Source organism: Protopterus annectens, chromosome 7.part1, assembly GCF_019279795.1.
Source record: "Protopterus annectens isolate FY-2018-M chromosome 7.part1, PAN1.0, whole genome shotgun sequence".
In the NCBI taxonomy this organism is placed as follows: Eukaryota; Metazoa; Chordata; order Ceratodontiformes; family Protopteridae; genus Protopterus; species Protopterus annectens.
The window spans coordinates 532,048,740-532,075,717 of NC_056740.1; the positions used below are offsets into that span (position 1 = coordinate 532,048,740).

General features: G+C 39.6%; 1 protein-coding gene across 1 annotated transcript in view; it reads left to right on the plus strand.

Annotated features, from left to right (window-relative positions):
* The window catches only part of PRTG (protogenin), a 627,066-nt gene that overhangs the window by 11,546 nt on the left and 588,542 nt on the right, over positions 1-26,978 (plus strand). Inside the window, exon 2 of the mRNA XM_044078520.1 lies at positions 13,682-13,984. Coding sequence (XP_043934455.1) covers positions 13,682-13,984 — 303 coding nt within the window. The remainder of the gene's footprint in view (positions 1-13,681; positions 13,985-26,978) is intronic.

The following is a 26,978-nucleotide window of genomic DNA, read 5'->3' on the forward strand; positions in this document are numbered from 1 at the left end:
CATTTATGGTTCATTTTCATTCATGAGCAACAGTTCCATTATTCAGACATCTTTGACATTTGTCACATCATTTACAAATAGTTCTGATTAAAAATAACATTTGCATGGGTTGTATAGGAGTATTTTTTATACAGGGAGGTATATGCAGCACAGTATCATCAGTATGATATTGTTGATCATTGTTGGTATGAGATCATGGTACTTCAGAGAGTTGGCTTTTGCCTTTTCCCAGCTGTAGTGCGATCTTGCAGTTGGTATATATTTTTAGCTGGAGGTATGGGGAGGCACAGGGGGTTTGCTTCAATGCAAAAATGTTTTTCATGTTTTTTTCAGTAGTTTGATGTTTTGTGTGCTGCATAATGACTGGTGCCAAAGTCATGACCTCAAGCTTAATGCAAAAAAAATGTATCATCATAATATTCGGCAAAAACACGACCCCTACCAATTACCACATCAATGACAACCCCCTAAGCACACAACCTGTGGTGAGAGACCTGGGCACTTATGTTGATAACAGCCTCACATTTGACCATCGTGTAGCGGCAGTGATCAGAAAAGCCTTTTACTTGGTTCAGCTCATAAGTAAAGGAATTGCTTCCAGAAAAAAGGAGGTTATTACCTCTCTGTAATCCTCCCTCATTAGACCCATAACTGAGTCACGAGACATATAACTCTCCTAAACAGTGTGCCACTCAACCAAAGCCCCTAAGGCAAAAGAGCATGCCCAACACACTAGTCATAGGTGACTCGATAGTGAGGCACACTGATGTCCCACTCACTAGGTTGAATAAGGAGAAAGTAACAGTCAGCTGCCTGTCAGGTGCCAGGATCTGACACATAATGCACGCACTCAGGTCCCTCAACAGCAGATACAAATATGACGTTGTCATTGTACATGTGGGTGTGAATGACCTGAGACATACCTCCCTGGACTACATGAAAAGAGACATGAAGGAGCTCTCGGATTACGTAGCCCAGGCGGGTATAACCCTAGCTCTGAGCAGCATCCTACCATCATACAGAATGATACCACAGTACAAGCAGAAAATGATCGATTTCAACAATTGGCTAAGTTTCTGGTGCCATTTTAAGGGTATCCAGTGTCTGTCTGCCTGGGATGACATGATTGACAGACCTCGATGCTTTGCCAGAGATGACTTGCATCTATCACCCCCTGGGCTTCTGGATACTGGCCAAGGCTCTTGCCAACCCTATAGTACCTTTTTTAGGCAGTGTTCCAATGACCAAATTACCACAGTAACAGCTACAAGCAAATGCAATCTGAGGGTCATGCTGCTCAATGCTAGAAGTCTAAATCTCAAAATACACTCGCTTGAAGCACTCCTTAAAATGGAGAACATCTACGTTTGTGCCGTAACAGAGACCTGGTTCAAGGCAGCAGAAAGCACCCCTGCACTACCAGGCTATAACTCATTCCACACGTTTCGGCCCCAGAACTTGGACCAAAGCTCCAAAGGTGGTGGTGTTTCCATATTAAAGGATGCGCACACTTCTAGACTGATTGCCCATCATAACGCATTTGAGATACTTCAGGTGCAGCTAATACTGTGTAAGACAGCGATTCAGGTTGTAGCCTGCTATAGGTCCCCGGCCATGTCCCAAGGCTCACACTCCATGTTCCTAAGCACCCTGGAGAATATTAGGGTCCAAACTAACACTTTCATACTGGGTGACTTCAACTACCCCTCCATTAACTGGGAAAACTAATCATGTACCAATACACTTGCCCAATGTTTCCTGGAATTCATTAATTTCAATGCCCTGGACCAGCTCGTTCGTACCCCCACTAGAGGTAGCAACATCCTTGACCTGGTCATTACTAACATGGATGACCATTGCTTTACACCAATAGTCAACTCCTCCCTGGTTAGATCCGACCACAAACTAATCACCTTGGAAATCCACGTCCCCACCCCCCACGCAAAGGTAACCACCATGAAAAACTTCTCCAAAGCTAACTTTGCCCTCCTAAAAACAGAGGTGGCTAATTTCATGGCACCCATGCAAATGGAGAGTAGCTGCATGACCGCCTAATCATACACCAATGCACTTTACGAACACGTACACAAATGCATGGATCTTGCCATACCCAATAGAACAAAGATGCTCTCCTCCAAAAAAAGCAAGCCAATCTAGTGGTCCCCTGCCATAAACAAACCCTACAACAGAAGGAGGAAACTGATGTGGAATAAGGTGAAGTCCCAAGACTGGAAAAACTCCCTTATCAGCCTCAATAAAAAGTTGAGATCCCTCATCAAATCCTCTAAATCTAGCTATGAAAACAGAATTGCAGCAGATAGAAAAGACAACCACAAGGCCTTCAATAGTTATGTAAAGAATCTCCACGGCAACGCCCAGATTTGCAATGAGCTACTGCACAATGGTACCTCCTATACCGAGTCAACAGATATTGCCAGTATACTGGCTGATAGATGTTCAATCAAAGCCTCACCTCAGGCTTTGTCCCTACCAAATGGCGCACTGCTACAGTCATCCCTTTCCACAAAGGAGGAGTGTCTACAGACCCTGGGAACTATCACCCCGTTAGCCTGATGCGTCTGATATGCAAAGCTATGGAACGCATCATCATGGACCTAATAAACAAGGATATAGGGAATCTCCAAACTCTGCATCCCACACAGTTTGGTTTTGTGAAGGGTAGATCATACCTGCTCAGCTTTGTCAGCATCTTTGAGTCAGTCACCAGAGCTGTGAATAAAGACAAGGTGGTTCATACAGCCTACCTTGATCTGGCTAAGGCCTTTGATACCATTCCCCACTCAGGAATCATAAAAAACTCACTAAGCTAGGCATCAATCCCAGTATCACTAGGTGGGTTGCAAACTGGGTCACAGGTAGAACCCACAGTGTGAAAGCAGCTGACTCCAATTCAGACTGCTGACCAGTCAGGAATGTAGTCCCACAGGGTATGATCCTGGGACCTCTCCTGTTTGGTATCTACTTCTCTGAAGTCCAGGCCAACATGAGGGGACTCTGGCTGACAAAGTTCGCAGACAATTGCAAGTTGGGAGCTATTACTAACTCCCCAAATTATGTTGACATCCTACAGAAAGGCCTCACTGAGACCAATGACTGGTGTCAGAACCATGGCCTTATGCTCAATGCCAAAAAATGTTGTGTCATTCCCTTTGGGAAAACCCCGGTTCCCATGAATTACCACATCAATGATAGTCCACTGAATACAGAAGGTGTTATAAGAGATCTGAGAACACAAGTTGACAACAACCTCTCTTTTGACCACCACATTGCCACTGTGGTCAGAAAGTCCTTCTATGTAGCACTAGCACATCTCATTACTAAGGGTTTTGCATCCAGGAAGAAAGAGGTCATTGTCTCCCTCTACTCTTCCCTCATTAGGCCAATCATCGAGTACATTGCCCCATTTGGCATGTACCTCACTAAACACCTGCAACAACTGGAGAGGCCGCAAAAGTACCTCCCAAAGAAGATTCTAGGCCTTAAACATTTGTCCTATATGGACAGACTCAAAAATCATCCAACTATTCTCTGTCTCATATCACTTACTTAGAGGTGATCTCCGCTTGACTTAAAAAGCCATGTCTGACCCAGCTCTGTTAGAAATGCTATATCTAAAGAAATCCCAATCCCTCCGCACCACATGTTCCACAGACCTCAACCTCATTACCACAATCAACAGAACAAGCTGGAGGGACAGGTTCATAACCCAGAGACTGCTCTTGCTATGGAATAAACTTCCCACACATGTCAAGCAGAGCCCCTCACTGGCCCTCTTCAAAAGAAATCTTGATGAGTGGATGGGAAATAGAAAATTCACCCCAGGGATAACTCCAGTGGCTCTACCCGTGAGAGGCACTGGGAACTAAGGTCGGGTGACACAATGCCAGGGTAATCCTAAGGGCTAGGCTTGTAAAGGCTTCAGGGCCATTAGCCTAGTACACACCTATGAACCTATGAGTATAACGCCCTGTTTGGGATTTACCTCTCCAAACATCTGCATCAACTGGAAAGGCCACTGAAATACCTCACAAAGAGAATCCATGGCCTCCAACACCTGACCTCTGCAGACACTATCACTGTCACTCTACCTGGTGTCATACAGCTTGCTCAGGGGTGATATGTGCCTCGCCTGCTAGAGATGCTCCATATCCATAAGTCTAACTCCTCATGCACTACCCACTCAAAAGGCCTGAATCTAATATTCAACATCAAGAAAACCTGCTGGAGAGACAGGTTTGTCTCCCAGAGGCTGCCCTGTCTCTGGAATAGACTTCCCATACACATCAAACAGAGCACCTCGCTGACCCTCTTCAAGCGCAGCCTTGATGAGTGGATGGGAAACCACAAATTTGTCCCAGGAGTTCCACCTGTGTCCCTCATTGACAGGGGTGACAGGTGTTGACTGAGGTTTCTTTTTGGGGATAAACTCTTGGCTAGGCTTTTAAGGGCCCCAGGGCCATTAGCCTAGTAACCTTCTATGATTACATGAGTTCGTTATTTTGAGTGTCAGTGATATGGCAGTTCGACGATGTCATGTGGACCCTATTAAGTAGTTTATTTGTTGTAAGTAATTCATTGTGTTTCATTGTGAAGGAGTAATCCGAGTCATATTCTTCACTCAGCTGACAAGGTAGTAAAAGCTCTTAGTAAGGCAGTCCAGGCAGAAGCCTTTTTCCTGAATACTTTATTGCACAAGCCAACTGCATACAGGTGCCCCTTTTTGGGGTAACCAGGGAGCACTTCCAGATTAAATGAGCTGGTCAGAGTCACACAGTTTTCAAATGAAGGCTGAGGGAGTCAAACCATGGTCTATAAGGAGAAGCTTTTAACAGTTCTTTGCTGTAATCATTTGTGCTGCCATACCAATGTCCTGTGTTTTGTAAAGAGATGAAGTTTGAAAGAAAGCTCAGAAACATCTAATTGTAAGCTGGACTTCTCTGTTCAGTTTGTGTGCAGACACACACACACATACACTTAATATATGTTCTGTATGCTGTTTGCTCGTAACATGTCACTGTTTGAAGTTGTACAAATACAAAACCTCTTTTCCGAGTAAAGTTCTCATTAAAGTATCCTTTCCAAATAATTATTTTTCTGTTGAGTCTATGGTTGTTGTGACGTGACGTCAAAGCCCTGCATTATGATATTGGCTAAGAAGAATGTTGCAGAAGTAGAGTACATCTTCAGAAACGTTTTAACAGGTCTCGTTTTAACACAGCTCATCACAGTAGTGGCTAGTGGGGAAACAAATGATGTCCCTGATATGAAGTATTAGCAGAAGTTTTCCAAATGCAATTTTTTGATAAACCTGTGCAAGAGACGTCAGAGAGGAAATAAGATGACAGTGAAGGGTCATCAGTGGGGGGGGGGGGTGGAGTATCTGACATATTATGCAGTGCTGACAGTGTGGGGAATAAGACAAGCCACCCACCTGGTGTGATTAAAAAAAAGAAGATAAAGGATGTAAAACTAGAATCAAGAAATGGGCAGAAAAAAAATAGAGAGTAGTAATCAGTGTTTTTGAACTTCCAGGACTAAACTAGGAAGTACTGATTTCAATGTCACAGAAAATAAGTTTGAAAGAAGTGTAGGTAGAGAGAGGCGTATCTTCAGCAGATGGTGAGGCTCTAACGTGGGGGGGGGGGGGTAGAGGGTAAGTGAGATGGACTTAGTGCCCACCACTGAAAAAGGAGTGGGTCATGGTGATCATATGAATGTGTGGTTTGTTATCCTTCAAGTCGGATGGATAAGAGAAACACAAGTAGATGTTGGTATGTTAGTTAGGAAAGCAAGCACGTGTAGAGGCAAGAATGGATGTCAATGTTTACAGAAATATGGAGATGTATTAAGGTGGTAGTGCAGAAGGATGTGAGAGAAAATGATTTAAAATGTATCAAACGGATGAAGAAGGAACGTGCTAGGGAGTGTCAGTTGGTTTAACAGAAGTATTTAAAAGGGCAGTTCATACAAAGAGGATAGCTTATAGGAGTGGTTACCATATGGCGAGAATGGCCAGAGAGAAGACTGAAACAGGAAGGTAGGGCTAGTAAAGAGCACATGCATATTTTGAGAATTAATTGTTGTGAAGTGGGAAATGGAAATGTTACTTTAAATATATTGAAGAGTAGAATATGACTTCACCAGAATCATTATTATTAAAAGCGGATGGGAAGGACTATCTTCTTAGAGTAGACAGAGGTGGGGCAGAGGCGAGGCAGGGGCAGAGGCAGGGGTAGAGGCAAGGGAAGGGGCAGAGGTGAGGGTAGAGGTGGGGCAGAGGTGAAGACAGTGAACCCGTTTTGCACCTCTGATTTCACAACAGAATATGAATACTGGATTCCAACATGGTGGGATTGCTAAGAGTCTGTAATGGGCAGGTGGCAAACCTGAAGTCGGTGCTGAGGAAGAATGAGTGTCAGGGTGAGTTGTAACTGTGAGTGCAGAGTGATCACCATTAATGTTTGGGGGCCCCTGGAAACAATGTATGTGTACCAGTGAGTGTCATCAGATTTAGGGTGCTCATAGGCCTGTTAGGGTCCCTTCCTGACCTGGAAAAGTAATGGAAAAAATGAAAGCCTAACTACACCTTGCGATCCTAGTGACCTGGCCATTGAAGGACAGTGAGACTGTACAGAAACATGGTTGTCTTAATTCATTTTCACACAGTTCTGCAGCTATATTACAACTGGCAGTGGGAACACACTGGATGCGAGGGATTTGAAAGTGAGGAACATTTCAGTGGTAATCAGGTTGGTAAGGCAGATGAGAAACAAGTTGACAGCTAAGAACCAAAAAGAACGAGAGGTATTTGGTAAAGCTCGTAACAAATGGGTACCGCATATCCTGATATTAGGGATATTTTGCATACCAAGACTGTAATGTGTGAATATAGAATACTGGAGAACAGGGTTACTTTGCAAATCACCAAAACTGGCATAGTGGTTAGGAGTGGGGGCTCTTCAGTGACACCTGGCACTGATGGGGGGAGTAGATGGCAGCTACATTTTTACATAAAAATCAGCTGGGTTATGTATTTTGTAGGAAGTAGTGAATCCTTTTTCCTAATAGTATTGTTCCAATTCATCACCACATTATCTTTTGCTCTGTCTGTATCCTAACATAGGTTAATAATCATCAACAAATCCTTTGCCATTTCACATTATGTACAGAGGAACAGAATTCAGAACTTCATTCACACTGTAAGCAATGTATCCATCTTTTTTTCTGCCATGAAAGGGTACTTTAAACTAAAATCATAAGGAAGGTTCAACATCCTCTTGATCATTAATTGACGTCTTAATCAAGATGAACTAATAATGATTTGCAGTGGTGGTGCTGCGGTAACGTTGTTGCCTCACAGTAAGACGCTGTTTGGTTCGATTCTCAGCTAGAGCGTCTTTTGTGTGGAGACATGCGTGAATGGGCATTCCTTCGTTGAAGGTTGTGCGTCAAAGCTGGCAACTCGGTATGTAAAAATCTTCTGCCAATCATTAGTGGACCGGAGTTCTGCTGTGGCGACCCCTAACCGGGAAAAAGCCGAAAGACATTCATTACCACTCTAAACTTTTAAATGATAAAGTGGGGACTGTCTGAAACATTTTGTTTTGGATTCTGATTTGTCAAAAGTTAGCTAGCTTTTGTGGAAAGGTCAGACATTTCAGAGTAAAGGAAAAAGTAAATGATTACTTGATTAACCTTTTCTGTTTACTTTGAGGTTGGTAGGAGATCATTGGTGTGGTGGCAAATTCCCCCTCCCCAACACACACTAGATGGGGCTAGGGACACAGTCTTCATATAGAACATTTTCTTTTAGGTTTTTTTTTTTTTTGATGCTATGTTGTCCAGGTGAATGACTTAATGAGTAGTTGATGGGTTGTTTACTATTCATGGGATCTTGATAAAATGAGGACTTTTGAATCATTATGAACCCTTAATGTCATAGGTTTTGGTAAAGAGTAAATGACTAGTTGATTAGCGCTGTCTGTTTTGATGCCTATACCTGCTCAGAAGTTATAGCTCTTGTTTGTTACGTTATCCCAGTTTGTGGCTTGCAGAAGTTTGCTTGGGTCAGTTCACTTGCTAACATACTAAATAAAGAAGTAAAAATCTGGCATGAATAGATACCACACCACTGCACTGTGCTAGGATTCTGCTAAGGTCCAACTGTGTGATCCCTGTTTCACATTGTTTACTTGTTTATCCAGTAATAAGTCCTTTACTGTACTGATCGACCTGTTCAACCAATGTTATGTTTTGAAATGAACTGAACTGAATTAATACTGTCTTCTAGCGCAAAAAAAAAAATTGAAAAAATGTGACTCCTTTTTGTTCAAATATATTTCATTTACTATAGAGATGACCTAGAAATTGTTATTCTTGGTTACATATGTTTGTATGTATACTTGTATACTCGATATGTTTTCTTATTGTCATGTGGAGCTTTTCTCCCCGGGCCTCTTCTGAAAATGGAACTGTGTCCAGTCGGACTTCCCCGGTTAACAATTGTAAAATAAAATAAATAAATAAAATAAAATAATAAGGTCAGAGAAAACTAAAAATGAAAATGTCCTAGTCTTGATTGTCTTATGTGGACTTCATCAATAAGTACTCATGTAGGTAGGCTGAGGTAAAGGCCAGCAGGATGTTGATTTGTGTGGTAAGAAAGATGAACTCAAGGGAAACAAGTGTCATTTCTAGTCTATAGGGCACTGTTAATGGTACATGTGGTGTAATAAAGTTCTGGAGGCCTTTCACAGTTAAAGGCAGCAAAGCTGGTGGAGATTGTGTGTTGGTCGGCTGTTAACAGAGGACAAGGGGTGAATAGATAGAGATGGGTGAAGGTAGAGGGATTCAGATAGTGTGCATCTACTACACTTTACAGGAGAGAATGGAGTGTAGGGCATACTAAAGGCTCACACTGTTAGAGGAAAAGTGGGGGAAGGCCTTTAGAAAGAATAGAAGGAGAGGAAGAGGATGGAGCTGACAGCTGGAAGGTGGATAGCTAAAAACTAAGTACGTTTGTACTGAGAGAGTGGTGAGGCTGTGAAAATAACATGCTATAGAAATTGTTGGAGTCAAGGTCAACTGACAGATTTAAGGAGATCTAAGAAGGATGGAAGCCATGTATGTGGTGGTGGTCATGGTGGAAGATGGAAAGGGAGACAAACAGTTGGTCAGCCTTAAGACACCATTAATTCTCTGCTACTGAGTCATCTGACTGTATGTCCACAACTTACCATTTATTGTGTATACTTTTCAGGTGTCACACTCACTGTTAATGTTGATAATGTTAGAAGGCTGCAGGTTCTATTCCCAGACCAGGTGTTTGGATTCATATCCCAGTGCTGACACAGTTTCACTGGGGCCCTGTACTCCTAACTCTCCTATTCTTTGGATGAGATGGTAAACTGGGATCTTGTCTGCCTGAGCAAATGGTAGCTCAGGTAGATACAGATCACATGACAGTTATCATAAAAAGTAGGAGAATTTCCTTGGTATCTTGGCAAAATGTCCCTTATTTATATAAATACTACCCTGGGTCTCCCTTGAAAATAGGATAATGCCTGCTGGTACTAACCTGGTCAGTAAAAACAAAGAATTATAATACTGGCCTCAGACATGGTGATCTTGATCTCTGAGTAACACTAATGTTGTACCATTCTCTGATTTCCTCCTGACACAACTGATAATGGAAATGTATTAATGAAGACACACTTTTCATAAATTAATTATCATTTGCTGTATTTATTGACTTTTTGTGTTTCAAACCTGTATTACCTGAAAAGCACAGAGACTTAAAATGAAGTTTTCGAGCCAGTAAAGTGGCTTAGAGACTAAGATTTCTGCCACCAGCTAAAGGTCTAGGGTTCAGGTTTGTCTGTGGTTATGGTCAATATGAAGTTTGCATGGATGTCCTCTATGTATATCGCTGCTCTTGTTTCCTCACAGAAGTGTATTTCTGGATTGAACAGTCTGTATGTATATGTATACATATATATATATAGGAGCCAGCAATTTAGTTGAATGTTGTTGAAGTCGACATCTGTACAGTTGATGCACACTATGTATGTGGTCAACAAAGCAGGTGGTTGATAAGGTATGCAAGATCACTACATTACTGGGGTTGGGAATATGCCCTTTCCCTGATGTGTGATCTGAGAGTTTGGATCCACCTTGGAAGCATTAGGAACAGTGCCCAGCATTGCACCAAGTTGACACTTAGCAATGTCACCCACTTCAGTCTTGATGACATAGCAAACATGCTAGCATATAAATTTAGTTCTGACTTGCCCCTCACCATCATCCCCCTATCCCCATGTAGTGATATATTAGTTGTACCCTCCAGGAGGCTACCTCCGAGCAAGTTATAAAATCTCTATTAGAAGTGGGGAAAAAAGCACTAGCTGCGTACTGATAATGTGCCAGGATCTGTCACTGCCAGTATGAAACACTGTCTTGAGTGACCCACTTTTGAGTCTGCTCAACCTCTGAAACGTCTAAAATAGCTTCATGCCAGAAGCATGCAGAACAGCTGTGGTTGTACCAATAAGAGTGACCCTGCCACTGATCCTGGCAACCATAAACCAATAAGCCTTACCATTCATGGCTGCAAGACAATGCGACTGCATCATTATAGACCTTATAAACAGAGATATTGGCAGCTTGTAGTTCTTTGCCCCAGAACAGTTGGGGTTTGAGAAGGGTAGATCCTGCCTGCTTAACATACTAGTCTTCGAAAAAGTCTTTAAAGATGTGGATGAACAAAATGGTACACACAGCATATCTTAATCCGGCCAAGGCTATTTACACCTTTCAACATTCAGGCATAATAGACAAACTAATTAAACTTAATGTAAATCTGTATGTAACCCTTTGAGTGTCAAACTTCCTAACAGGCACAATCTATCAAATCAGGAGTGGGGCACTCTCTTCACTAAAATGCTTGTTACAGTTGGGGTCAAAGAAGGCTCTGTTGTGGGGCCGCTCCTGTTTGGTAGATGCTTCTCTGATGTGGTGTCTAGATGAACAAATTTGTAGATGATTGCAAACTTGGAGGTATCGTCAACTCTGCTAAGGACTCCCATATCCTACAAGAGGGTCTGTCATACACATGTGATGCCAAAACCATGGGGAAAGACAAAATGCAAAAAAAAGTGTAGTGCTGTCTTTACCTAAGAACATGGGCACCCTAGTACCTTCTACATATAAGACATCCCTCTCAGAATTGGCACAGTTATAAGCGACTGGGGAACTTTCTTAAGCAATAAGCCCTCTTTTAACCACCATATTTTTGTGGTCATTAAAAAATCCTTCTGCCTAGTCCAGCTAATTTCCAAATGTGTATCTTCCGGATCAGAGATGTTATTACCCACATCTACTCCTCCCTTATTAGGCATTTAATTAAATACAATGTTCCCTTTAGCATGCATCTGGCCAAACATATGATCCAACTTGAAAAATCCCCAGTGCTTCCTCACTAAAAAAATCAAGAACGCAAGTTAGTTGTCCTTTGCGGGACACCTTAAAATTCTGCCTCTATTTTTGGTTTTATATAGACTCCTGCAGGGTGAAGTCTACCTAGCATACAAGACCTCAAATTATACTGTCTTGTGCAACCTCTTACACATTTGCAAAGTATGCAACACCTCAAAAACCCATGATAGAGACCTAAGCTTCCAGTGGAACATAATCATAACCTACTGGTGAGATAGATGCCTCTTCCAAAGAAATTTCCTTCTCTTGAATAGACTCTTCCTGAATGTTAAACCAAAGGTAGCTCCCTAGCATTCTTCAAACAATCTGTGGATGAATGGAGGGGAAATCACAGGTACAACACTGGGATGGCCTCTTAATCCTATATGCCCCTCCCAATATGTACTAATGCCTGGGTTGCACAAGCTTGTATTAGAGGGAAACAGGTAAGAAAAAAACATAAAAGTTAACCTTTTTCCTTCTTTTGGAGTCCTACTACCTAGAAACAAAGCAGATCATCTACAACAAAGGAAGTTCTGACATACTAAAAGTTTGACAACATGCAGATGAGATCTTACATTTACAACATCTTGGAATACAATAGTATGTAAAACAGCCATCAGTAGTGCTCTTCACTGTTGCTGTCTAGGACTGTTAACTTTCCAAAACTGAAAAATGTCGGGAGTGGCCTTAAATATTTTTAGCTAGTGTATTTTTTACTTTTGAGTAAATCCAAGTAAACAATCCACACAATTCTTTTTCCCCCTAAGCCCCACCATTTTTTTTTTTTATTTTTGCACTTCCCTCCAGCACAGGGCTAAACTTAGTGCCCCTCTACCTGCTCCCAATCAACCCATTCATTCTGCCATCACAGGAGCTGGGAATTCCTGGGTGAAGCAATAGCCTTATGACTTATTTGTTCCTGCTCAACCATGAGCTTGTATGTTCATGGTGAGAGTCAGGAAGTAGGGAGAGGGCTAGTGTGCTGATCCTGCAGGGTGGCTTACTCTTTCTCTCAGAAGAACACCTCTTCCCTGTGGAGGCTCTTCTGGGTACCACTGTAGCTGCCCTCCAAGAGGAAGTATGCCTCTGCACGCTGAATTCCGCTTGGCTTTCTGTGCAACTTGCACATAGCAACATGGGCTCAACAGACCTGAGGTCTTGGATTAGACACCTAATGTTCCATCTAGGCATCACCCATGTGGTGAGCCAGAGCCACCTCTCTCCAGCTATGATGGACGAGCCAGCAGTGACCACTCAGTCACATCTTCCCCCAGTGCCTGCAGGCACCTGAGCTGCTATTCGAAATCTGTCCACCTGCAACATAGTCAGGCCATTATCCCTCTATGCACAGAGCGACAAATGCCCACAATTCATAGTCATTTTTATAGCACTAATTCCTAGAACTGGAACATTCCTAGTATATGTACTTGTTATACACTGGGATTAATGAGGTTGTTGTGAGGGTGTAGCATTTTCATGTTCAGTTGTACTTAAAACACTGAAATGAAGCACACCAAAGCACAAGAATATGCATTGTTATGTAGTTATGGCTCTGACAGGAGAGAAATAAATGAATGTGCAGCACTGTAAAATTTTAAGTAGCATTAAATTGTAAAGTAATTTGTTTTACATAAAAGAATGCAGTGATTTTATAATCACACTGTCTCAGCTGTGACTGCAAGAAAATAGTACATGTTCTAGGTATACTTAAAAAGTATTTAACATAAGTAAACTGATATATATATATATATATATATATATATATATATATATATATATATATATATATATTAGTTTTTAAAGTTTTTATGTATTGACTGATAAAGAGAGTGATGTAAAGGCATTTTCAATGTTTAGTCATAGTTTATGGTTTACAGTTTTGTAGAGTGAATTTGGCCTGGTTAAGATACTGCTGTGGTATAGAAATTGACAAAAAGTAAAACTTGATCTTAGTAACTGCAATTATAATTTTGACTCCATTTTCTTTTGCTTAATGTACTGTGTGACACTAAAAAAACCACGTATTGTGTACAAAGCTGCTGATCTTCCTCTATAGTCAGTTTGTTTGTGGAGTCTTACCTGAGTAATAAAGACTTTGACATAAATGAGTAAACAAATAATTTTGATTGCTGCTGAAAATACTGTTTTTTTTTTTTCCTAATTACTGATTTTTCTTTCCTCTTAGGAATTTTATGCTTTAGTGAGTTGTTTTACGTGAGAGAGCCTCAGGATGTAACTGTTTTGAGAAAGGACTCTGTGACATTAGATTGTCAGGCCCGCGGTGAAGGTCCCGTCACCATATTGTGGCTGAAAAATGGAGTAAAGATTTCAGAAAATGATCGGGTCTACACACTGGCAAACAGCTCTCTGCACATCAGTGAAGTGGAAGTAAGACGAGGTGACAGAACAGATGAAGGATTTTACCAGTGTCTAGCCCAAAACAAATACGGGGCAATTTTAAGTCGGAAAGCCCGTCTTGCCATAGCAAGTAAGTTCTAGAGATTCACTGTTTTGCTTAATGTAAAACATGGCTTAAATGGGGTACCAACAGTCCCTTAATATGTTGAATGCATTCCATTCTGTGGCTGTATTACTTAACACCCCTTTACAATTAGTATTTCTTCAGTTAATTAGTTAGCAGGCCCACTGGCTTTTAATACTGCTGTTGAAAATGGGTTTATTAGCATTGTATCATAGGAGACCTCATACAGCAAGGCCTTTGAAAACTGGAATACCTATGTTGAATTTGCTTGGTTTAACAGGTATAAAAATGTTCTGATCTTAAGTCAGCACTTTATAGACTATTGTTGCGTACCTGTTTGTGGAGCTAGTCCAAAAGGTAAAAAATCCACAGCATGTGTAGAAGTAAAATTCATAAAAGAACTTGGTAAAAATGTCAAAATGTGAGTCTTTTACTTGTGTGAGCTTTTAGAACATCTTTCAGATGATTTAGGTTGAAACCTTAATAAAGCAACTTAAGATGAAGGCATTTTTTTAGGCTAATGACAGGAAGTGTATATCACTGAAAAATAATTTTGTTAATCTTAATGTTTCCATTTTGCTTGTTACTCTACCATTTAAATCTGTAGGTTAGCATTATTGGCACTGATCGAGGCACTTGCGATGCCATTATGTCATAGTATTATTTCCTAGAGTATGGGCCTAGTGGAGGCAGGTGGACAACATTGGTGGGAAGTGTGCTGGGGCTGCAGTGCTGATTTTTGTATATCATGCAACAAGTAACAACATATTACTGTGCTCGTTAACTTAAAAGGAGTGTACTCAAAGCAGCAACTCAGTTCATTTTTGCAGACATTCCTTTGCTGTGACTGTAATCTTAAAATGCCCACATTCCCCGCTATATGATTAGAGTTCAAACATTCTGAAAGAGAGGACCTAGCAGTTTGTAATAGAACGAGTACAAATTGTACTGAATATTCTGTTTTTTGATTGGCCAAACAGATATCTCTTTCGTGAGCAAGTAACAAGGATAAGCTTTAGTGTTCTGTGTTTTCCCATTTGGACTTTGATGTTTTAAGTTACATTTCTCGATAAAAAACTGTACTTTTACCACTGATCATGGAAGCCAATAGCGTTCTGCTGTAGTTAACCTCTTGTTTATGGCTGTTGTGGTTAGCCTGTATATAAGATTTAAAGCATGGGATGATGTTCGTATCAGTGCAGGGGATGTCCTGAAGTGTACCTTATTAAAAGAACACCACATCTATCCATTTAGTATCCGAATATAATCCTGTGTATAATTTGCTCATAGTCTCAATTTGTTATTGGAGTGTACTTAGGAAGTGGCATTGTGAAATCTGTGTTGCTTAATTTATTTATTAAATATTTATTTATTGAACTGGTCACATTTAACATGTACTTTGAAATGCTGTCTTTTTGTGTTTATTGATGTGAAAAAAAAATCAAGTGAATGTACTTACAAAACAGTGCCATACAGGTATTACAGAACTCAGCTTCCTTAAGAGCAGATAGAGTGCATCAGTGTTGTGGTCCTGTCTCTTAGCTCCAGATTGGATGATTTATTTAGTTATTTATTACTGTTTGATAACCAGGTAAGTGAGTTGGCCACCTGACCCTTTTCAGTCATTATCCAAGTTCATAGAACAGAAAATAGAAAAGGGATACAGGCTCCCAACTCCTTCCTAGCCCAGCTCCTAAGACATTCTAATAGTTGAATTGATGCTTGTCAGTAATTTTCATAGGTGTGTATGTTTGTGTGAGTGTGTGTGTGCATGTGTTGCACTTATGTGCATACTGAGATGGACTGGACTGGTATCCCGCACAGGGATTCATTCCATGCTTCATACCCATTGCCTTTGGGGATAGGCTTCATCTCCCTCACAACCTTAAGTAGCAGTTATCAGGGAAAGAATAAATAGAAATGAACTCGTTTTTCCTCGGGGAAGTGCATGTTTTTTAAAGTACTTGTTTAAAAAGTAATAGTATGCAGAATATGACTTACATGACCCACTTCATTTCATGCGAGTGTTCTCCTGGCCACTGATACATTAGTAAAACCTATTAGCAATGTTAAGCAAGGCATGAAGCACCCAAATATTTCCTGTATAGTTGTTTCAGTGCTTGTGTGAAAGTAACTGTAACAGTATTTTTTGTGAGGGCTTTAGCTAATTGAAATTGTGCATCTGGAATGACAGGTACACTGAGTAGATAACATATTTTGTTCTTTTTTTTTTTTTTTTGAATGTTTAACATTCTGTTTTAACATTCTCACCAACACCCTCTAAACATCCACACAACAGGCCTCTCTAATACAGTATGCTGAGGACTCCACACTCATTAGCACATCTGACAATGTGGCACACCACAAAAAAAACAAAACAAAAAAAAGAAAATATTTAGAAAGCTTTAACAACAACTGAAACATGACCTTTTAACTCACAACTCATGCTGAACCATTAAAAAAAAAACAAAAAAACAAAAAAAAACAACTTTTTTTTTCTCAAATCCATCTCCCATGCAAAAAAATAAAGTCCTGTCTGTCTTGATATTACAACCACTGAAGTCACTTCTCATGGCAAATTATTAGGGGTGATAGTAGATGATAATCTTAAATTTGGCCTGCATATACAAAATTGCATCAGAAAAATTCATCAAAATGTAGGAATGCTTTATACAGCCAAAAACATTCTCACTGAAACAACTAAAACTACACTTGACACTACTTATCTCCTAAACACTTATTTATGACATTCCCATCCTTACTAACCTTCAGCATCACAGAAAAATAAACATGAACAATGCTATAACAAAGTTGCTAAATTTGCAGCAAATACTCCTTTCAGAACCCACTACCGTATAATGTTAGAAAGCCTGAATTGGTTAGAACTACTCCGTTAACTACCATATACACGGCTTCTTACCACCTGTAAAATGATCCAGAATCCATCTGCTTGTCCAGCACTAAATGACATTCTACACATCTATGTTCCCAGTCTGTCATTATGATCCAGTGAGTAAAATCTCCTGACTATCTACAAACCTATCATATTTGTTGGGCATTGTCTGTACTTGAACTCCTTATCCATATCCATCAGGTCAATACCATCCCTTCCATCCTTCAAAATCATTCTGAAATACTTCCTAGCCAAAAGCTGGCTCTGTTCTTGCTCAACCCCAGGATGAAGTAGCTCCCTAAATGTGAACAAATACCTACACATATCTTACATCTTCTTACTCTCCCTTCTTCACTCACTTCCTTACTTGTTAATTTCTCTCCCCTGGCTTTTTTCTAACTATACCATAAGCCTGCTTTTCTCTCACTTCATATTGCAATTTATGTTTCTATTATACTAACTTATCTTTAATTTCATTATAAACTGGCTAACATTTTTCTAATTATTAAGTCATTGTGATGTAACGTGTCTGTTTTTAACCAATGTTTTCATATTGTCTAATTTGGTATAATTATTTAAAACTGTATTTCTTTTTGTATTATTTTTAAAGACTGTAAAATTATTGCTCTGAAATATTTTGTAGTACTTTGGAGCTTTTCTTTCTGGGTCTCTACTGAAAATGGGCTCCTACCCAGTTGCGCTTTCCCGGTAATCAAATGTCAGTGAATAAATAAATAAATAAACAAAAAATCAAAAGTATGGAAAGGTTTTTCTTCCTTTGTTGTGTGCGATATTTTAGTGATGTATTTATTTATTTATTTAGTGATTTATTATTTAGATATTCTAGTGATTTATTGTTTTGTATTTACTTTTTCAGTTTTCTGCTGTGCTAGCAAGTAGTGGACCAGTGAATAACCTCTTTTCCTATGAATGTTTTGTTTGTACAGGTACTCTGTATTAGTCCAGTTAGGCTGTATATATTAGTCTAGTTAGGCCATATCAATTAGTTTAGCTAGGCTTCTGAACCACCACCAAACAGCTGCTGTCCCTGGTAAATTTCATGGGAACAGGTGTCTCAATAGGCTATTTAAAGCTATTTTAAGTCCTCTGTTGTAAGGGATTAGTTTTCCCTTAAACACCAACTTTGACATTGTCTAATAACTTGCTGGTATTCACCTTGGATTTGGGGGGGGGGGGGGGGGTCACAGAAATCAGTCTTGATTTGTGTTTTTTACTATTCTTAGCTGTAATGTTGAGTGACTCTAACAGATGTGGGTTTATATTTTCAGTTTTATGGTCTTGGTAAACTTCCCTTTTTGTAGAATATAATTTTCTCACTTAGAACTGTAAAGTTGTAAAAATGTACTGTTCTGTGGTAGCCTGCAGTCTGTTGAGTGTAATTCTGTGTGTGTGTGTGTGTGTGTGTGTGTGTGTGTGTGTGTGTGCGTGTGTGTCTATATAGATACATATGTTTATGTGTATATATATATATATATATATATATATATATATATATATATATATATATATATATATATATATATAGTGGTGCTGCGGTAACATTGTCACCTCACAGTTAGACGTTGCCCGTTCGATTCTCAGTTAGAGTGTCTTCTGTGTGGCGACATGCGTGAATGGGCGTTCCTTCGTTGAAGGTTGTGTGTTAGGCCCGGCAAGCCAGCACGTAAAACTCTACTGCCAATCATTCGCGGACTGGAGTTCCGCTGTGGCGACCCCTAACCGGGAAAAAATATATATATTATATATAAATATATATATATATAAATATGTATGTGTGTGTGTGTGTGTGTGTTTGTATATATGCAGATGTAAAATAGTCTTCACAAAATTACTTTTTGCATTTGCAAATCCTAATAAAATTAATTATATAATGTTTTAGGCAGGCAAGTAGTGAAGACTCCACTGTACACCTGTGTGCATTATACATCAGTTGTATCCTGGACATCAGGGTTTAACCATGTTGTAGATTAAATGACTTTATCAAGCATTCGATTAAGATAGATACTATACATATTTAAAGACCTTGATAAAAGTGTTAAATTGGTATTCATCCTTTTAAAATGGAAAACTTTTGTCATTGCAGTGGTGACAGCAGGGTGTAAGGATGTTCTTTTTTGACACTGCCCAAGCTTTTGCTGGGAAGATTATCTTTTGGCTTCAGAAGCATAGTACTTATCATTGCATTTTGAAGCCTAAAACTTTAATCCATCTAATAGTTTGCAGCCTGAGTAAACACAAGGAGATGGCAGATACTAAAGTTAGGAACAGGGAAGGCTGAAGGATACACAGTGGTTAAGAGTTTCATTATTCATGTGCAAATTAAGACTGCAAAAGGTTGAAAGGTTAGAAACTGGCCGGGGGATGAGGTCTGCCCCATGATAAAGAGCAGATGACCTGTATTCAGTGCCCAGAGCTTTCAAGTAGCTGCTTCACAAAGTACGTGACTGCCAGGGATTGTTCTTTAGGAATGCAGAGGTTCGGGGGTGGGGGTGGGGGACTTAAGTGTCACTATGGAGCTGTATCTCATGAGGCTATCAGAGCAGGTCTTCAGGGACAGTACCCCCCCTTCTGGAGTCCACACAGCCTGTCCCAGGCAAGAACTTCTGTTGTTCATCCATGCAAGAAAGAATGGGGTCATTTCTTTCAGGTTGTTATTTAAAGAAACCTTAAAGTTAGCCAATTGTTATAGAAAGAGAAAAAAAAGGTGGTATTTAACTTTTTGTTTCCAAAAGCATGGGAGAGGTAGAAATTTTTACAATGTTTTTGCAATGCCAGTTAATTTTTTACGGTAATATTTATAAGGGAAGTATTTTTCAGAAACGTTTAGGTTAAAAGCATTCTGCATACCAAAATCTCTTTACCAAGTTATTATTTTATTTGGCATGTCTGCAAAAAATGTGGCTAGCATTCTACATCCATTAGTGGCTGTTGAAGTTTGCTGTCTTGTATATTAAAAAAAGTTTTGTTGCTTTTTATTATTTATATTAGAAAATGTTGGCTGTCATTTTGAATAATATTTATTACTGTTAAGGGTACTGGAACCTTTTTGAAAAAGTTACAAATTTGTTTCAACAGTAAGCAGAGCTATTCTGCAGTAGTTATGCTTGGATGAGAGTGTTTTCTTATCTTAACAATGCTAGACCACAAGCTTTAGAAGGAACTAACACCAAAGGCCAGCTTTTATGAATGCAGATTAGATTCTGCTGAAGTCGTTTGGGGGGAAGGGTCTCCTTTATTTGGTTGACCTTTGTGATCTGACTTGGAACCTGCTATAGACCGGACAACAGATGTTCTTCGGCAGCCAAGCATTTCACAAACAAGTCAGTAAAATCTGCTTTCTTGCGTTTTTATTTATTTAATAGTAAAAAGCTAAGCATTACAAACTCACTTAACAGGACCTTTTTATCCAGGTGCTTGCATCATCAGTTAATATTCAGTTCCTTGAAGTGAGTTTGGAATAAATCACTGGATCTATCCAGTAGTGCTGTAAACTTAAGGAGGTAATAAATGCAGCCCCTAAAGGTTTACTGGCTTGTTTTAAAGGGACATTTAATTCTGATAAACAGACTTGCTAAATGTCCATAACATTTGCAGTTACCTGTGAAGTGTCAAGTGTCTCAAAAGGAGGCTTATATAGCGGGCCTGTCAGCCTTGCTTGCACTGGCTGTAATTGGTATGTGGCGTCATTTTTCAGCTCGGGTTACCAGCAGAAATTCTCTCAGCATGTCTACACCCAAGTTGCAGAGGTTTTATTGTAAGCAGCTTAGTAAAGAGAGGGGAGCACTTTTCCTGGACTGCATTTCCTTACACACATTGTTAGAAGATCATTCCCCATGGCACCTTTGTCTCCATGTCCATTACTGTAGTCCTGAAGAAAACAATTTCTTTTGGGAGGCAGTTGTTTGTCAGAGGTTTATGTTTAGGCTTTCATAATTACAGCTGGCATATTGATAGTCGTAAGGCAGTTAAAATGTGATGAGAGGAAGGTCAGCAGAACTTAAAAAAAAAGAATTTGAGCTCCAGAAGTATTACTTTCATCAAGACTTGCCTGAATTGATACATTTTAACAAAATAAATAGCATACCCTTTAAAATCTCAGTAGATCCAGTTGAAGTAAAAACTTAATATTAGTTGAGGTGAAAACTAAATATTTTTGTGACATTTGCATTGCTAGAGTTTTTTTTTTAGCTCCATGTCTGTGGTGTGACATCACAGGTAATTGAGTAGGAAGGTAGTTGTTGGATTACTCCGGAAGCAGACCTTAGATGTAGCACAGGGGTACATATGTGAGGTCCTAGAATCTCCTTAATAATTTGCTTAGGTTGGGGGTTGGCATAATATTTAAAGTGTTTACCTTACACCACACATAAAAGGTACAGAGGTTTTATTCTGATCTCTGAAAAGGAAATTGGCCAGGCTTAAAATGGCCCACAGGGGCAGGTAGCTTAGTATGTAAGAATAACCTTTGTCAGTGAATTGATATTGCTAATTGTGCAGAGACCAGATATTTTTTCTCTTGAAACTATATACTTAGGCCTGACATGCCAGAGAGTCCTACCACAGGACAGAAACAAGAAAAAGGCATTTGAGAAACAGTAATAATACAATGTCTTTGGGCGGTGAAGGACAAACTAGCAAAACCAAACAAAAAATAGTACTTAAAAAATACAGATTTAAAAAATATTGACAGGTTAACATCACATAGCTTATGCTGTGTAAAGGAATTTTCAGAATTCAGTAGTAATGTTTTTAGCTAATAATATTTGTACATAAATTACAGTGCTGTGAGATTCTTAATGAGATACTAGTGGGCAGGTCAGGTGTGTTCGATACAATGTTTTTCCGGGATCTACTACAAGTGCTCTCATGCAGTATGCTCATATCACACTTGCTCGCTGCCAAATGTTTGAAAAAGCAAGTTCTCGGACTCCCACTAACTTGATCTTCCATAACTACTTAGCCCTCCCAATGCACTGCTAAATAAAACTGTGTAGGTCTACCAGAACCCTAACTCTGACCCTAACACTTCATTTCCACTGCATAAACTTAGTCTCCCCTGCATCAAGGTTTGGGTCTGGCCACTAACGCTTTTGTGGCTTAGTAGTAGTTCTGTTTTCTGATGGATACGTAGACCAATCCATGCTGCAAATTACAGCTAAATGCTGATGTTATTTGCAGGGTAACATGGAATAGTGAGCTTATAATGTGAATGGTTACGCAGGAGTATGAAGCAAGATCTAGAAGTGAGTCTCTGTTTCTGAAAGGCATTCTGCACTCCATTGTAAAACACACAGACCTGGGCTGTGCCTTTAATTTTGTGCATGCAGTGTACATCACACTGCAGCTGGCCTGATGGCTAGGCAATTTCAGAGGCCAACCTTTTTTATTAGAGCACTTGCCAACCATATGCTCAGTGTTCCAGGTTGACGTCACTGCAACCTGAGGTTGCTTAGGTGTAGTGGTACATCAAGGAATGAGGTTGAACTAAATCACTATGCATCTAGTGTAGTGCACTGAAGTTAGCTTTTGATGAGGACTTCAGAACCCTGGTTCTGAATTGTTTGCATAGTCAATGTTGGTGTTGTAACTCAAAGACAACATTCTCCAAATTGATGCTCAGTTTCTGAATCCAGTTCATTATCAGACAGAAACAATCTTTTAATTAAACAAAGGAAAAATAATGAAGCATGTTCACTATAAAGCTCAGTGGTGCACTGGCATTCAAACATTAGTGGTGCTCTGTTCATCATCATGGCCTTTAAAGTGCATTCCTCACATTTTGTGAAGTATGTATGATACAGACAAAAACTAGCACATGAATGATAACTTTGTATAGGTTTGTTCAGAAGCAGTTAGTGCCTTTAAAATTTGTTTCAGATAGGAACATTTTTCCAGTTGGAGACTTGATTTGACGTTGCTGCCTTTTTTCTGCAGCATTTATTATTATATTTATTATAAAAGGAAAGATTTTAGCAGAAGCATAAATAAGCATTTTGCTTTCGTAGACCTGCAATAATCTGCATTGTTATGGATCATTTAGCTAGAGCTTCAGACAAGTATGCAGTCAACTATTTGACACTTCTGTGCTAGAAAAACAGTAACCTCTGTGCCCAAATTTTGGAGTTCTGTTGAGGCAAAGCTTTACTAGGTATATAAGAAGTTAAAGTGGACGAGTTGTGATCATTTTTATTTCGGTATTTCTTCATTTTTTAACATGTCCGCTGCAGACCTGAGGTACTTGTTCCTTATAGTGGTGAAGACTGAGCTGCGTGATTCCTTCTAATCCATTACTTTATCACAGAGCATTTCTTTAATGAGCTGCTTAGCATCCCCAGCTTCTTGTCATGTGCAACAGCAGTGCAGGAAGAGAGTGCATGTTTCCATAGCATACTTTGTTACAAATTAAATGTCTGTACCTTTCTACCACTTTGCCCGTCTGTTGCCAGCAAGGTTGGGAGGAAGGGATGCTAAACAGTATGAATCCTAAACTCACTCCTGAAAGACGGCATCTACTCATTGGACTGTCCCAATCCACCCCCCACCCCACCCCACCTCTGAGCCAGGGTGGGAGGAGGGGTTCTCAACCTTCCCCCTCAACAGCTGGGATTGGTGGAGGGCTTGCCTGGCCGCCAACACCTTCCACCAGGACTACTGACCATAGTTTTCAGTGTCTTTACTTAAGAATCAGGTCAGGGCTAAAGCCAAAATTATGAAAGATGTAAAGGGCTCATATTAGGAGCACCTTATTTCCTCTTATTACAGATTTAAAGATCTGCTAGGAAAGGTGGATTTTTGTAAAAATACATTTTATGAAAAAAATCATGTTAGTGTAATTACTGGTACTTTCTATTGACATCAGTCCTCATTACTTTGCAACTAAATTGCAGATTTTACAAGGAACTGAGCAAAATGTTGAGAAGAAAATCAGGGACAGTTGAGAGCTCTGCTTCCTTACCTTCAACAAGCTGATCAAATCTGGGTCACTGCCATCATTGTGACATTAAGCTGGCCTTTGGGTTGTTGCATATCTCTCAACTGTCACTGATTTTCAGGGACATTCCTGATTTTGACTCAAGTTTTAGCTCTGGCCTTTTTAACCCGTCCTAAAACTGGTGACTTTTGGAGGAAAGGTGGTCAATTACACTTAAAAAAATAATGGCAATAATTGATTTATAGACTTCTTTTATTTAGAAAATGTATATTAATTTGCATTCTTATTCTGTTAATGTGTCAAGGTAATAGTAGTAATCTTTTAAAAGTGTCCCTGATTGTCCCTGATTTTCTCGGGGTTTGTCCCTGATTCTGTTAAAATATACTTCTGATTGGTTGGGAGCTATGGGTTGTAGTCATGCAAATCCCAAAATTAAATAGCAGCATATCTGTTAATTAATGTTTCATGAATACATTTCCATATTAACTACTGCTGTAATTCTCTTGGTAAACTATTTCCTCATGTTCAGGTTGGAAACATTCATATCATTGTACGTCAAAACTGCTGCTTTTCTTTGAATGTGTTAATGAAAAAGAGAATCATACCCGGCTGCTTGCCTTTTTTTCCAAGTAACCGTGATATCTGAGGTGATGATATTCAGTAGGTGTGTAAGGTGGAACCCAGCACATAGGAGGTAGGGGCTTCTCCACAACACAATGCACTCATTTCAGTTGAAAAGTTTGCTCACATTTTCTGGTCATAGTTTTGTATGACTGACATAGAACATTTGATATTTTTGGGAAGACCTTTTCTGTGGAACCAAGATTTTTATCCCTTTTTGACAAAATAATCCAAAACCCTGGTCCTTCCTTATACTGTTCCTCATTTCTGTAAATCTGTGCAGGACCCTGTTTGGATTGATAAGTTTGTACAGTACACTGTTGTTTTAGTGTTGTTTGGACTCATTTTAATTTATTTCCAGTTTGATGACTGGGGAGGTCCACTGGGCTCAAAGAGCCCGTTTTCAGTGGAGGCCCGTGGAGAAAATCTCCAATAATACATAGTGCAAGCTCCGTACATAGTGGAAACAGAAACAAACTAAGCAAATTTTACATACAAAATAGCAGAAACTAAACAAAAGTTAAACAGCAACTTGGAGAAGGATGTAAAGCATATTTACATGTTTAGTGGTTGCGAACAGTAGTACAAGGTTAAATTAATTCATAGGTTTAAATCATCTTAGAATGATATAGAAGTAACATTAACATGGATGACTTCTTTATGCATGAATATTAGCATGAGTTAAATTAATACAGAGGTTTAAATCCTCTGAGAGTGGTATAGAGGTAGCATTAGCATGAAGGCAGTACATGGGGTTAATCAGTAGTGTGTAAGGAAGAACAAACTTTGCGTATTTATATATTAAGCAGGTTAGGTAGGTGGAGTGCAATTGCATTTCCATTTTTGGCAGAAATAAGAATGCAGCTGGGTTTTGAAGTGTTCAGAGTTCTCAGAAATTCTTAGAAATGGAGGGAGAGAATTCCATTTTTTGGCGACGGAAAAGGATAGGAGAAGATGAGCAGTGGAAAGGTTCGGTTTATAAACAGAGATTAGATTTTGGTGGGTAGATCTTAGAGTTGTTGGTTTGAAAATAAGCTTGTGAGTGGTGATGAGTTGGAGTTAGTGAAAGTAGCTTGGGAGTTCTAGCCATTGCAGTTGGTGGAGAGGTTTACAGTGGTGAGTGGAGTATTTGGAAGTGGTGGCAAACTCTGAGATTTTATTGTGACAGGATTCTAGTTTAGAAGAGATGAAGGAAGATAGGCTGGTTAGAAAGGGAACATTGTACATTAGAGAAGGTAGTAAGAAGGTAGTGGCGAGGGTCTGTCTTGTTGAGGGGGAGAGGAAGTGGGAATTTCTGTACAGCATGTAAGCAGCTAATAAGTTTGTACAGCACAATGTTGTATTACTGTGTTGTTTGGACTAATACATTTGTACAGCACACTGTTATCTTACTGTGTTGTTTGGACTAATACGTTTGTACAGCACACTGTTGTATTACTGTGTTGTTTGGACTAATACGTTTGTACAGCACACTGTTGTATTACTGTGTTGTTTGGACTAATACATTTGTACAGCACACTGTTGTCTTACTGTGTTATTTGGACTAATACGTTTGTACAGCACACTGTTGTATTACTGTGTTGTTTGGACTAATACGTTTGTACAGCACACTGTTGTATTACTGTGTTGTTTGGACTAATACGTTTGTACAGCACACTGTTGTATTACTGTGTTGTTTGGACTAATACATTTGTACAGCACACTGTTGTCTTACTGTGTTGTTTGGATTGATAAGTTTGTAGAACACTGTAGTTTTACGACACTGTTTGGCTTGTTAAGTATGTGCTGTATATTGTTGTTTTATGGAGTTGTTTGCATTGAGAGTGGGTAGGCTGCTAATGACACTGCTGTTTTTAGAGGAGTGCAAGGACATGTAGAGTCCATTACTTACTTGCTTTGGACTAGGAAGTTATATTATTTGTCTGTCTGTATATGTTTGTTTACTGACATTTTTCTGTGTTATGTGGTTGTTCTGTCTGCTAACAAGGACTTAGTCCTCAAATCCTTTTTTTTTACCCCACTCTTGGTCTACTGGACAGTTTGTTCAACATTACTGGGGCAAGAGTGGACAGAGAAAGGCTACCAATTATGTAGCTTCTTTTAGCACAGTTCTACTACATGAGTTGGCTCAAAGTTTGCTCTGCGTTTATGTCAGATCTGGATCAACTGGCTGCAGTGTACTGGGGTGGGGGGGGCTGTTAAACCTCCTCAGATCAGCAGCCAGCTGTAGTAAGGTTGTCTTAGAGAAATCTCTAAAGATAGTATGGTTTGTGGGCATTTAGAATTTGGTTATAATGATAAAAACAATGAACTATGGTCAGATTTGATCAGTGACTGGGTAAGTATGGTGCCATGTTCTTGATGATGAAGTCCAGTAAATTTGAACCCCGTAGGGGAGAACTCTGTCTGGTCTAGAGAGTTTATATTAATGAAATGTAGGATTAATTGTGCATATTTGTAGTAGTTTAGCTTTTTTGGTTTACAGATGGTAGTTGAAATTTCCAAGAATTAACAGTGTTTGTTTCAGTGGTGAA